Raw genomic sequence first — 14,609 nt, forward strand, 5'->3', positions numbered from 1 at the left:
CAGGCTACATATCTATGTTATAAATAAAATACTACTTCTTACAAACAATTTAATGAAGATCTTTAAACATTTAACTTATAGTGATTTAATTATGTTACTAACTAAGTGTGAGCTCTTTTCTCACCGTCCCAAAATTTGGAGGCCAGCCGTCCCAATTCTAAAATTATTATTGGAATTCCAAATTAATATGTCATTATTAAGAAAGAAAAAAAATATGTGCTCACAAATTGTGTGTTAACAAAAAAAAAGGAGAAATTTCTTTCTGCTCCCCACAAAAAGCTTCTTCTTAAAACAATGAACCATTCAACAATCTTGTCTGTTCCCTCTGCGTAAATTTTTTTATCAAAAAATACTGAAAAACAACAGGTGACCGCATGCATTCTTACTATCTCAATGTAAATTTCATTTATTCAGTATTTTATTTATATCTAACCTAAATGTAATAAATTTGAAAGACTCAAGAAATACAAGAAATATTAGATCTGCTATAATATGTGAGAAGAAAAGGTGACTAAATCATAGAGCACAAAAATATTAGTTAGCAAATGTTTTCCATTATAAATATTTTACAATTTTACTACCTCAATGCATGTATTCTTTTGTAGCACTCGATGTAAAAATTTATTTTATCCAATCTTTTTTTTCATTCAACGATTACCATAAAAAAAATATTCTTTATTATTGGACAAGTAAAAGAAAAACACTATATACGTCATCTGTAGAAAAATGCAGAACTCAGTTTACCATCGACAGAAAACCAAGATGCAATCAGGTATGATACTTTTTACATTTAAATTTAAATTTTTTGTTGTATAATTGTGTTATAGACAATTTTTAAGAGTCTTAAAAATATAAAATCTATAGCTTCGTTTAATATAAACACATATTCTCTATATAGCTCAATGACTAAATCAATCTTAGTATAACAAATCAGCTACTTTGTAGATATCTTTCTCTCTTATTTTTTAGTTAGCCATTATTATAAATATTTAGATTAAGTTAGCATTGCTTCTAACAAGATGTGCTACTTATTCACATGACAATGCATATAAATCTATTTAATATGTTAAAATAATCATTGTTCCAAAAAAATTATTAATGCAGAATCACTCAACCTTCATAGTTAGCTTATGCTTTTAGATACTGTAAACAAATACAATTTAATGCTGTTTGCTTATTTCTTTCACAATTTAACAGGAAATAAATATTTTTTAAATTAAATATTATAAAATACAATAAAACTTAAAAAGATAATCATAATTGTTACTCTTAATTTTATTCCTCCATTGAATTCTCACAACTAATTTTGAATATAATAAAGACAAATTTGTTTATTGTTCATACAAAATTAATGTCTTATTTCCTATATAAATTGCAAATGTTGCATTAAGATGTTTAAGTTTATAATATCTGAACATTAAAACTTAAAAATTATGTATCTTTCGAAGATTTTTATATTTAAACTATTATTGTCAGGTACCGAAATCTTGACATTTATTTTACATTTTGATGAATTTAGACATTTATTTTATATTTTGATGAATTTATTAAATGTCTTTTTATCCTATACATTTTTATCTTCTATAATCTGTATGAAAATATTATTGTTTTATAGTAAAATAATAGTGACAACTAATAATTAATTAAAAAAAATTATTTAAAATAAAAAATTTTAACCAATGAATTAATAGTGACAACTAATATCTACTTAAAAAAAATTTATTTAAAATAAAAAAAATTAACCAATGAATACACTTTCACTATTTTTACATTGTATTTGATTTTATGGTGAAATTTATCCTAACTATCTCTATCAAAAACAATAAATAATTTATATTTTTATACAAATTTTGTATTCAATATATTAAAATCATAATTTGTTCGAATTAAATAATCATTTCGGCTAAGCCAACTAATTAGTTGAGTATATATATTTTAGTAATATCAAAATGATTTTTTAAAATTATGAATAATCTATCTGACACAATTAATAATGCCATTAAAATTTTTAAAGATTAAAAAACCGAACTACATTTAACAAAAATATTTTGAAATATAATGCTGCAATTAGTGGCTAATTTATATTTAAGTTTAAAAATATATGCGTATGAAAATTGGTAACACAATTTAATATGAGAGATAATATTCAAAGAAATTATGATTGTTCCTCTTAATAAGATTTTAATTGATGTTTTAAAATTCTTCTCAAATATAATTTTAGGTGAATTGCATTTAACTTTTCAATGAACACTTCCAACTCAAGGAAACATCATAAAAATTAGGCAATCAGCAAAAATTAATGAGTCTTTTTCTATTAACTCAAATTCTGAATTCAATTGGAGATCTCAAGCGAAGTTTCCAAATTCCCAATCACCTATTCATATCACTATGGAGGGTAATTAAACTTTTAACTTTATCTCTTATCTAGAAATGTGGATAGTATTATAAAATTAACTCTACTGTCCTTTTTAGGATGCTAAGAAATTGGAACAACTCATTCTTTGATATTGAACAACATTACTACCAATAATCAAGTAGAAGAAATCAATTCAGCAAATAACAGCTTAATCACCCAAACACCAATATTATATACTCTCCAAACACCAATATTATATACTCTCCATTCAGTCAATATTTCCAATAGTCAACCATATGCTGGATTTACAACAGAAGATCACAACTAAAAAATTGCTTAATACAGACAGATTTGGCCTATATTACAGACGGATTCTTGGTTACCGATGGATTTTGTCCCTCTGTAAAAGCCCCGTCGAAAATTATTTACCGACAGATTTTTTCCGTCGGTAAAATTACCGACAAATTTTTACCAGTTACCGAAAGATTTTCCTTCTGTAAATTTTCTCCTCCATTTCTCCGAGCATCAAACTTTCCGATGGATTTTCCGTCTGTAACTAGAAACAGATTTTTCGACGGATTTTTCGTCAGTAATTAGAGACAGATTTTTCGACGGATTTTTCGTCGGTAATTGACAACAGATTTTCCGTCAATAATTGGAACCTTGAAAAACCATTCCAAACTCTGAATACAGACAGAAAATCTGTCTGTAAATTCATCAGTAAGGTAAAATATTTTTTTTAGATTTTTCATTGCAAAAAAAATCTTTTCATACAAAATAAATATAAATTTAATAAATACAAATTTTTATCTAATTTGTATTCGAATATTTATAATATTTTAAAAAATAAACAAATTTATCGTATTATCAAACTAAAAGAAAAGTACTATAAACAAGCAAGTCAATATATTTCAAACATAAACAAAGTGTATTAATACATCAACTATAATAATAAGTAACAACCATACATCAAAGTATGTTGATACATCAACTATAATTCATCAAAACATAAACTCAATGTATTGTTCAATTATACTAAGTTATGCAAATAACAAGACCATATAAAAATTCCTCATATGTTTGAAATTTCAGGACGAAAATCTACTAAAACATCAAGTCATTATCTTCGTCTCATTACATCTCTGTTTACAGCTTCTACTTTTGTTTTGACACCATGTGCAATCTTTCCAACTTCATCAATATCCTTCTCCATCCTCTTCTTGATAGCTGAAAATGATGTTGCATTTCCGTCAGTGATCATAGAGTATTAAGTTTCAGCCACGCATAATGTCTAATGAAAAAGGCAATATATTTAAAAATTATTAATTTGATGCAATATGAACCATGAATATTTACATAGCCAATATTGATGCCAAAAAAAATCTCACTTAGCATTATGACCCAATTCGACTCTAATGCTTTCGACTAATATATAGGGGGAGTTTGCATTGCAATATACCTTTCATAGCAGATACTTTTGTAACGGCTTTTGATTTTTCATTAGCTTCCTGCAACATTTCCATTTAGTAACAGCGGTAGATGAAACCTAATTGGTGATTTAAAGAAATTCTCAATTCTCATCACTCAAACATGCAATAATGAAAAATATGAAATCTTATTAAGATATTCCAAATCTGAATTAAAATAATGTTATAAAAAATGAACAACTTTCAATGGTGATATGAAAAACAGGGAAAAAAGGGAACACAACTTAGGGGGTTATTTAAAATTGAAGATGGCATCAAAGGTTGCTATTTCACTACTTCTCAATATGAATTACCTTCAAAATGCTGAAAATTTTCAACTTTAGAAATTTCAGAGAAGTAAAATACTTCTATGCCTCAAATAAGGTTGGAGTTGAAAGGATGATAATATTAGATTCGGTCAATAGAACTATTTTTGCTGAAAATAGCATCACATAAATCAAGTGCATGTTTTCATATTAGAATTATTAGGCTTCAATTACTTCCTAAAGGAAAATATAGTTTCCATTGCAACATATATAGAAAACAGACATTCATGCTGGCTGCATTAGAAAAACAGGTCAAAATATCTCTTAATAAATATCCTTTGTGGCAATATTACACTAGAAAGCATACCATTTTTCGCTATTGTGATTATTAGACAAGAGGATCAACCCTTACTACACCCTATAAGAAGCGTAAACAACGATTAGCTAGAATAAAAATTAGACGAAACGCTAGGAGAAAGAAAAGCGTGGGAAGCATTCTGATTCCCTAGGTGGCAGAAACACTATCATAGTACAGTCCAGTTGCATGGAAGGGGAAGATTGAATTTAGGAAATTGGACCAAACAAATTGGAATTAGCAAGGAAATAGAGAAACGAAAAGGGAAGGGAACAGAAGGGAAGGAATGAATCACCTGAAGTTAGCTTGATCTGAAAAAAGAAGAAGAAGTGAGAAAGAAGCAAAGAAGAAAGGGGATTTTGAGGTTACTAATGATAAAGCTAACAGAGCTCTAAGCAGATCACTAAGCTTAAATAAGAAATCCCATACCAAACTCAGCTCTTTGGCCTCCATCCTGTCACATAATTTATTAAAAACGGATTTTACACTTTCCAAAACGGTACGCCTGGACCCTGAAATAGAAACAGAGATAAAAATAATGTTATTTGAAACATTAGAAATCAATCACAAGTTTAGTCAGAGTCTACCTTGCTAACACCACAAAAATCAAGAGTAGGACTTATTTGAAAATTGAGTAAAAATATAGGAACCGCTAGTGTAATCAAACCAAATATTATTCTATCGTATATATGCAGGAGGATTTAAGTAAAGACAAGCTTGCCTTGGTTAGCTTTATCATCAGTAACAAAATTTGTCTTTCTTCTGATGGCTTTATCACCAATAGAAAAATTGCAGGTGATTCATTAGTAAGACATATGGAATAGAAGAATTGCAGCTAACAGAGCTCTAAGCAGATCACTAAGTTCAATCCTTGTAAAGCACAATCCATAATCGTATTCGCTTAGAAGGATCACTATCACACTGCAGCAAGAAGCAGTAGCAAAAGAAAAGAGATAGTGAAGTGGAAGGAAACACCAAAAATTGAAAAACCATGAGGAAAAAAGTTTCAACAACAAATTTCATTTGTTAGGATACTGATAGTGCGGTTTTCCATGTGCATGCTGATCCAAAGTCAATCATTTTGATTTCTGCTGGCTTCACAATACTACACATGAAACACAATTTCATTCAACCTCAACATGAAATAGCTGAATTCAAGATTTGACATACCTACTTAGAGAATAACTTAACAATGCTAAGTGATAATCCTCTAAGAAATACTCCAGAAAGGCAGAATTTCCTTGCAACAGTGAGTACAGTAGAAGAACAAAGGAAAATTGTAAAGTAGGGACCAAATTATACATAGGACAAATCTGCCAGTGGGGACAAAATTGTAAAGTAGGATAAATGAAAATCAAGCACAGATTGTAAATTTTTTTATAGGTGCCAAGCTTGGAAAACTCAAACTTAAGAAATGGAACTATTTTCATTAGAGTTCATTCTTCATTTCACCCAATTTATAAATAATGTCTGATAAAGCTATTGAAACACATTTGGAAGGTCAAAAAGTAGGTCATTCAAACAACCAAAGCACATCACAATCGAGTTCACATGCGAGAGCGCACACAAAGATAGTTTCATACAGCAAGATGAGGGTGTTTTGCAATTGGGCATTTCCTCAAACAGATGGTGAACAACTAAGCAATATTTAGAAATAGAAATGGAGGCATCAAAGAACAGTCAAAACAAGTCCATCATTGAAAGAATTTACCTGAGAAAACAAAGCTGAAGTGTGTTTGGGTCTGAGAAGTGAAAGCTGCAACATCAGATATGTGGTATTAACTGAATTCAATATTTGACATACTTGCTTAGAGAATAGCTTAACAATGCTAAGTGATAATCCTCTAAGAAATACTCCAGAAATACATTTATGCTAAGTGATAATAGGGACGGTACCTTTACTTTAGCACAGCCAAAATAGTCAAAGATCAGAATTGATTGCCATGGTAAAAACATAAAACTAGAATAATAGAAACTTTCACGGAGGTAGTAACTCTTCTCAATATCCAAATCAAAAGCATAAAACTAGAAATCTATGAATGTGAAGAAACCCTAGAGGAAGTAGTAATTTTTCTCTAAGATTCCAAAACTAAAACTAAAACTGTGCGAATGAGAATGTGTCTTGAGTCTCTGCTTGTCCTCTGGCTCTAGTCTGTGTTTCTGGGCCGAAAACTGGGTCCAAACTGGGCCCACTGAAATTTGAAGACTCAGAGTGTCACCACAAAAACAGTGAACTCGCCTTTCCTTTTCCTTTGGCCACCAATTCTTTGCACCGTCATCAACCTCAATCCAATCAAAATCATCAATCCACTCAAAAAAGTTGCATTTTGGTATCTTTCCACAAGTAACATACCTCCTACCATGGTCAGAAACGGCTGAGAAACGGCGGACGGTTACTGCCTCTCCACAGAAACACAGGTGTCTTCTTTCTTCGAGTACGAGCTCCTGGAAACACAGCTTTCCGAATAGAGAATGAATGAGGTTCCTTGACTATGAGCCATAAATTTGGAGAATATGAAAACTGAAAATGAAAATGGGAGAAGAAGAGAAACCTCAAAATTGCAATGAGAGTGTTTATAGGGAGAAGACAGGGGTAAATAAGTCATTCCACAGCTCACTAACGTTTTTTTAATGTCAAACGTTAACAGGGACTTAATTGAAAAAAAAAAGGTACAGAGACCCGATTGAAAAGAAAAAAAGTATAGAGACCTAATTGAAAATTCGGTGAAACTATAAGGACCTGTAGAGTAATTAAACCTAATAATAATAATAATAATTTCATTAGTTATTTATCTATCTAAAGCTAAACGTATCTTCTTAAATATAAATAAAATTGTATTCTAAGAGAAAAACTGGAAGATAAAAACTGAAAGACAACAAAGATTACATAATTCTGTGTTATATTTAGTGTAAAATGTGTATAAGATTGAGTTATGTCTTAATATCTTTTTTATTTAAGATAAATATAAAGAATGAAACAAACAAAAATAGTTAAATATATTTTTTTGTAAAGGAATATGATACAGATGCCCAATGTTAATGTATGTATAGTATATAAAAATAATAGAACTAACACAAGGAATGGTATCTGGTGTATGAGGTAATGAGTATTTTATTATTTCCAAGATTAATCCTAAAAGACTATTTTAATATCTTAAAAATTAAATATAAGAGTATTTTAATATTTTTAAAATTATTTTAAATTTTTAATTCCTAATATAAATAAATAGAATAAATGATCATTTGTACCCATGAGAGATGAAAACGCTGACATTTGTACCCATGAACGCTCGAAACTAATCTTGTACCCATGATAGATGTTGTCCGTGTGATAAAAGTGCCCTGACTTGGATCTGAGCTTGGTTCGTGGGTTTCCGAACCTACGTGGCACTCCCATCATCATCTTCATCTTCTTCACCATCATCCCCATCCATCACTGTCTCTTCCCAGCCACCATAACCTCCATCACCATCACCTCAACACCGCCACAGCCACCTCCCTTCACCACAACCTCCGACAACAACCCACACCGTCGTGTCCCTTTCTCTTCTTCTTCTCCTCTTCTCACCTCTGCTGAGCCCAGAAACCACAGCGCCAGCTCCTCCTCTCCACCAAAGCCCAGAGCGGCAGCGGCCACCTTCTCCATTCCTGGGTCTCCTTTCGTCTGCCACCAAACAGCCGCGACACCCAACCTTCTCCGCAGCGTCCTTATATCGTTCCAACCCATCATCACTCCCCTGTCCGAACCCTAGCTCCGCCAACCATCACCGTCGGCCTCTACGAGCCACCGCAACCCTCTTCCCTTTTCTCCCCTTTGCGTGTTCTCTGTCTTCCTCAGCCACACCAACGAACCGGCCACCTTCTCCTCCCTCTCTCTCACTGGCCGAACCGCCGCGCCGTCGACGAGCCACAGCGACACCGACGATGAGCCCCTTTCCCCCTTTCTTCTTCCTTCTCTATCATCTCGTCTCCATCGCGAACCAGCCTAGCACCGTCGCGATTCCACTCCCGTTTTCCGTTCTCCCATGGAACGACCAGAACAGGGTGCAGCCCCTGTGTCTTCCATCCCCTCCGTTTTCCCCTGTTTCATGGCTGCGTTCACTATCCGCTGCTGCAATTGAAGCAGTGCCACTACCAGGCCGCCGCTTCTGCCCCGGCTAATTCAGCCATCATCTTCCCTTCACCTGTTCATTCTTTGCTTCCCAGGTTCCCATTTTCATTTGTTGAGTTCTGTTTCTTTCATTGTATTGCTTTTAGTTCATTTTGCTTAATTTGGTTAGTTAGAAATGCATGTTAGTTGCTTAGGTTGTTAGATAATCTGAGCTGGATAGTGGATTTAGGTTTGTTTTGATTCATGCTGCTGTTTGAAAATTTTGGCTTGTCTGATGCTGCTGGGAGCTTTGGGGGAGGTAGGGTTCGGACAGGGGAGTGGTGACGGGTTGGAACGCCGTAAGGACGCTGCGGAGAAGGTTGGGTGTCGCGGCTATTTGGTGGAGAGGAGGAGCTGGCGCTGTGGTTTCTGGGCTCAGCGGAGGTGAGAAGAGGGGAAGAAGAAGAGAAAGGGGCGCGGCGGTGTAGGTTGTCGCCGGAGGTTGTGGTGAAGGGAGGTGGCTGTGGCGGTGCTGAGGTGATGGTGATGGAGGTTATGGTGGCTGGGAAGAGACAGTGATGGATGGAGATGATGGTGAAGAAGATGAAGATGATGATGGTGAATGGTTGGCTCAGATATGCCTGGGGGGTGGGAGTGCCACGTAGGTTCGGAAACCCACGAACCAAGCTCAGATCCAAGTCAGGGCACTTTTGTCACACGGACAGCATCTATCATGGGTACAAGATTAATTTCGAGCTTTCATGGGTACAAATGTCAGCGTTTTCATCTCTCATGAGTACAAATGGTCATTTATTCTAATTAAATAATATGAATAATTTATTATAAAATTACTTTAGTATTTTTAGTAACATTCAGACCTTGTTGTGTTCTTATAAAAATTAGTTACAAGGGTATTTTAGTTTTTTTTAAGTTTAAGTTTATAATTTTTAATATAATTAAAAAATATTTATTCTAAAAGGATATTTTAATTTTTTTAAGATTAATTTTATTTTAATATTAAATTAATATTTTAATTTTTAATGCAATCAAAGAATTTCAAATAATCTATAAGTGTAAATTAGTATTTTAAAATTAATGGAGTCATAGCGCTTTCATGGAGACAGGGTTCTTCTCCAAAATCAATTTTACTTTTAGCGTGACAGACAGTCATCTCTCTCTTTCATGGAAGGGATTTTTCCGGCTTGAAAGGTCATTTATGGCAGAGACGAAAAGAAGTGGGTTCAAGAATGTTTAAATTTATCGCCGGCCAGAAATAAAGATGTTTGAAGACATCACATCGCTAGTAACAGAGTAAAAGAGGAGTTCCAATCAAGTTCCTGAATATTTTTCTGGTGTTTGAAAGAGGAGATTAATTTTTTTTGGTCTGTATCAATTTGTTTTTTCTTTTCATAATAATAATAATAATAATAATAATAATAATAATAATAATAATAATAAATAAATTTAATTTACCTGATAACTTTTGATAATAAATTAACTCTTAAATAATACTGCACTCTCTACTTTATCAGGAGTACATTAGTTTTCTCCAATTTTATTGAATTTTGCAAGAATGTCATTTTTTTTAATTTAGAATACTTTTTGTTGTTAAAATTCAATATATTGAGCGAAACATTGGATTATCGGGTTGTTATTTTCATCTTATCTTTTGTCATTCATCTATTTTTTTTAGTTTAATCCAAGTTAAACTGAAAAATTTTGATTTAAGTTCTAAAAAAAACACCTTACTTCAACTCAAATTTCAATTTATAAAATTTTAATTTGTTTTATTTTAAAAAATTATTTCTGGTGAATTAAGAAGGAGGACACGTACTCTTTGTGACTGCACATTTAAGCAAACATACCCCTTTGTCACCCGCTACTAATCATAATCTAATAGTTTGTAAGCAATTTTCATGGACTGTTAGATTTAATTCTCCACTGACAATTTTGTATATCTTTTAATTTCTGTAATTTATTTATTTTTGGCTTTGGTTAGGGAAAAATAAATTTAAATGTTTGATTTTGAAAACATAAACAAAAACAGAAACAGAAACTTACCGGTTAACAAAAGAAAAATAATGTTTTTCAAAGAGGAAAGAATATTTCTAATTTTCAAGTAATTCCACAATAAAATTTGAAATCTTTAAAAAAAAAAAGTTAACGAATTTAAGAAGAACTACTTGATTTGATTTAAAAATGTAAAAGACATTAAATCTAGTTATTTTAAAATTTTATTCACTACTTTCTTAATTAAAAAATAATATAATGAAATATCTTATAAAAGGAGATTTTTATATCAATTAAAATATTTTTTAATTCATCATATAATTAATTATAAAAGATATGCTAGGATTTAGTCTAAAAATCAATCAAGTTAATTTTGGAAAGAATTAATAAGGGTGGGTGGAAGTAGCATTGATTGTGAGGTAGCCCTAGCTTTGATCCAAAGTGAGTGATTCCTCTCTTTGCTCGCCATATTTCTTCAATCTTTCACAGTCACCTTTTTTTCAACTCAAATTTATAAGTTTTCCACTCTTATTCTTTTCCATTCCAATCTGTTACAACAATATCACCATTCTCTCTGCTTTCCGTTAATTAAAATCCAAACTTGTTCACTGCACTCTCTACTCTTCACTCTTTTTTCCGCTATGGCCGCCAACAACAATCCGCATTCTCTCACTGATCAGAATGCGAATTCTATGCCTCCGCCTATTCTTGATTATCAATTCTCCACTACCACTGCTCTTAGGCTTCTGGTCGTTGATCATGATCCTGAACACTTAAGACTTATTCAAGATATGGCTTTTCAATGCAACTATCAAGGTAACAAGGTTTCTTTATTTATAAACAATTCAAGTTTTGATTTTTCCTGAAAAAAAAGTAATCTTTATAAACAAATAAATGCAGTGACCACATGCTTCGAGGGTTCTCATGCTTTGAATCTTCTTCGGGAGAGCAGTGGGTGTTTCGATGTGGTACTATGTGATGTTCATATGCCAGGGATAATGGATGATGGTTCTCGATTACTTGACCATGTTCTCCAAGAATTCAATATTCCTGTCGTAAGTAAGTAACTTTGACTACCGACCTTGTTTGAATGATCAATTATTGATGATCAGGGATATTAATTAATCATGATTATGGTGTTGGTGTTGTTGCAGTGATGTGTGCAACAGATGATGAGTCATCAATTGCAGTGATGGAGGGTATGAAAAAGAAAGGGGCTTGTTATAATTTAGTTAAACCTCTTAGCGAGCAAGATTTGATGAACATATGGCAGAATGTGATGGAGAAAACCCAGAAAGAAGTTTTCTATGACGATGATGATGAAAGCAAAGGAACAGTGAATAGAAGGAAGAGGAGCTTATCAACCGAAAGAGATGATCATGATGTTCAGTCCAACACTCCCAACAAAAAGCCACGTTTTATTTGGACCCAAGAAAGGCATCAAATGTTCGTCGATGCTGTACTCCAACTAGGGATTGATAGTACGACCACTCTTTCTTCTTCTTCTTCCTTTTAATCACGTGCATGGGTGTTTGCTTATGAATGCAAGTTTCAATTTTTCAGAAGCTGTGCCAAAGAAAATTCTAGAATTGATGGATATCCCTGACTTGACAAGGGAAAATGTAGCAAGCCATCTGCAGGTATGTTACTAATGCAAATAATAAACTTGCATTGTGTATGTTACATAATTAATCTGTTGTTATTGGTTTGCAGAAATATCGGATGCATCTTAAGCAGAAGAGTGAGGAGACTAAGCAAACAAATATTAATGGGAAGCTAAATGTTAATAGAGAAGCTAATAAGCAACTTTGTGCACCTTTGAGGGTTCAAGCTGCAACCAACATTCCTCAAATTCCACAAACACTTCAAATTCCACAAACACTGCCCCTTCATCACCAATATGTGCCAACTGTTAGTGCTGCACCTCATGCTTTGAAATTCCCTAATAGTAATCCCTTTGGTCTCATCAACAACAATGGCATTGTTGGAAGTAATATGGCACTTAATCATCAGAATAATGATTATGGTCGTTACATTATTATGAACCTAATGCAACAGCAACAACAGCAACAATCACTGGTGCAAAGTCATTATTATCCAATGATGGCTCCTCAATCCTGTGATGGAGCTGCTTTTCAAGGGGGAACGAGGGGAGGTAGTGGTGGCTGTAGGAGTGATCCTCTTGTTGAATACAATACATTTTCTTCATCATCATCAGCACCACTTGATCATTATCATCATCAAATGAATAATAATTCAGTCAGCGGAAGTGGCAGCATTGCTGAGATTCTGAATGATGGCTATATATCATCATCATCAGCACCACCCTCATCATCATCGTCCCTTTCTCCAACAGGATTCTTCTCAAGAACTCACCACCAGCACAATCATCAGCAGCTTCCAGCCGGGGACCTTGACGACAATTTTTGGGACGGCCTATATACTCTTTGAAAAATAACAAACAGTAATGTCGCACTTTTATGCTAATTAAGAAAAAACATTATCAAACCAAGTACATTGAGATGTTCTAGATAATTTGTATCTAATAGAGAATAATTGTTTAAATATTTTTGATATAGATCTCGTCTAAGATAAGATCTTTTGACGTTTGGGTGATGCTTTAAAACCATTTTTAGAATTTTATTTTAAAAAAATTAAGATCAAATTTATTAGATGTGATCTTTGAATTTTTATAAATTGTATGGGATTACTTTTTTCTTGATTATTAAAGTAATCAAACTATTATCAATAGATGTCAATTTCATAAAAAATATACTTTTTTTTCTTCTTGAACAGTCTTTCGTTCTCTAAAAAAAACCATCAATTCTTTAAATTTTTTTTATCATTATAGTTGTAGAAAGTTCAGAATATATATAATGTTAAATAGGTAAAGAAAAATTTTAGTTACAACAATAAATCTTAAAAATTATAATGTATACTTACTAAGATTTGAATTTTTTGTACTAGTAAAAAAAATTTCTTTTTAATAAAATAAACTAAATTGAGTAAAAAAAATGAGGCAGTTAACCAATGTCCATTACTACAACATGCCAACTATCTGAAGTACTTATCAACATCCATTGATTCCTTACTTGATGGTTATCAAGGACAAGTTTTCATGGATAATAATCACATATTATAACTTTGGTTTATATCAAGGTAAATCACAAGTACTTATCAACCTTGAGGTTTAATTTTGATTGAGAAAATGGATTCAACCCCAATTATTCTTTTTTTCATATGTGTTGTCTTCACATATTAGGGTTAGTTTGGATATATGCTGTCTTTATATATTAAAATTAGTTTAGATTAACTCTGGAAAGAAAGAAAGAACTTAAATTTTTTATTTTTTAAAAAAGTTTTTTTAATAAAAAAAAACTATTTTATATTTAGATAAGCTTTTTTAAAAAAATTTAAATATAAAAAGTATTTTTAGTTTTATTTTGATAAACAAAAAAAAGTATTTTTTATTTAAATTATAGAAAAGAACAAGATGAAAACACAAAATTCATTATTAAGTTATTAACAACTACATCTCTTTTATATGTTTCAACTCCTAATACATGCCATTAACATATCTCTAAAATATAAAATACTATACAATCTTTCTTAGTAGTCTAATATTTCTATCAATGCAACTAAATATCCATTAAATTCTTCTGTTTTTCAGCTATGTTTTTTACAAAAATTTCAAATATATACTTACAAAGTTACAATAATTGCATCTAAATTTAATGTTTTTTTTCTTAAATTTAATTTTGATAAATTATCAGTGTAAAACCATTAGTATAAAATCATTTTATACATACATCTAATCACATAACGTCACATTATCAAAAATAACAATATTTTACATTGACTGCGTAAATAATCATCTAAGAGAATGATTGTAATTGTACAATTATGTAAAATATTTTACATGGTCAGTGCATGAAAATTAAACTCTTTTTTCTTTAACATTAAAAAAAATCAATTTCAAAATTTAAAAATTAGTTATTTTAAATTAAATTTAAAATTTTTAGAATTATAACTTTTTAAAATAAAAAAAAATACTAAATCAAATAAT

General features: G+C 31.6%; 1 protein-coding gene and 1 long non-coding RNA gene across 4 annotated transcripts; one reads left to right on the forward strand and one right to left on the reverse strand.

Annotated features, from left to right (window-relative positions):
- LOC107634766 lies at positions 3,516-6,400 on the reverse strand. Of its 3 annotated transcripts, XR_002359922.1 has the most exons (5): positions 6,340-6,400; positions 6,155-6,199; positions 4,739-5,548; positions 3,816-4,506; positions 3,516-3,583 (listed from the first exon to the last, which is right to left on the reverse strand). It is a non-coding gene; the product is annotated as an uncharacterized LOC107634766 (long non-coding RNA). The 3 variants fall into 3 exon arrangements; XR_002359921.1 differs by having other exon boundaries at positions 6,155-6,394; XR_001619047.2 differs by lacking the exons at positions 6,155-6,199; positions 6,340-6,400 and having other exon boundaries at positions 4,739-6,101.
- Positions 11,185-12,994, forward strand: LOC107633933 (two-component response regulator ARR14-like). The gene is made up of 5 exons (XM_016337519.1): positions 11,185-11,359; positions 11,444-11,602; positions 11,698-12,024; positions 12,107-12,183; positions 12,257-12,994. The coding sequence occupies exons 1-5, from the start codon at positions 11,185-11,187 to the stop codon at positions 12,992-12,994; spliced, it is 1,476 nt and encodes a 491-aa protein (XP_016193005.1).

The sequence above is a fragment of the Arachis ipaensis genome, chromosome B03 (genome assembly GCF_000816755.2).
Source record: "Arachis ipaensis cultivar K30076 chromosome B03, Araip1.1, whole genome shotgun sequence".
NCBI lineage: Eukaryota > Viridiplantae > Streptophyta > Magnoliopsida > Fabales > Fabaceae > Arachis > Arachis ipaensis.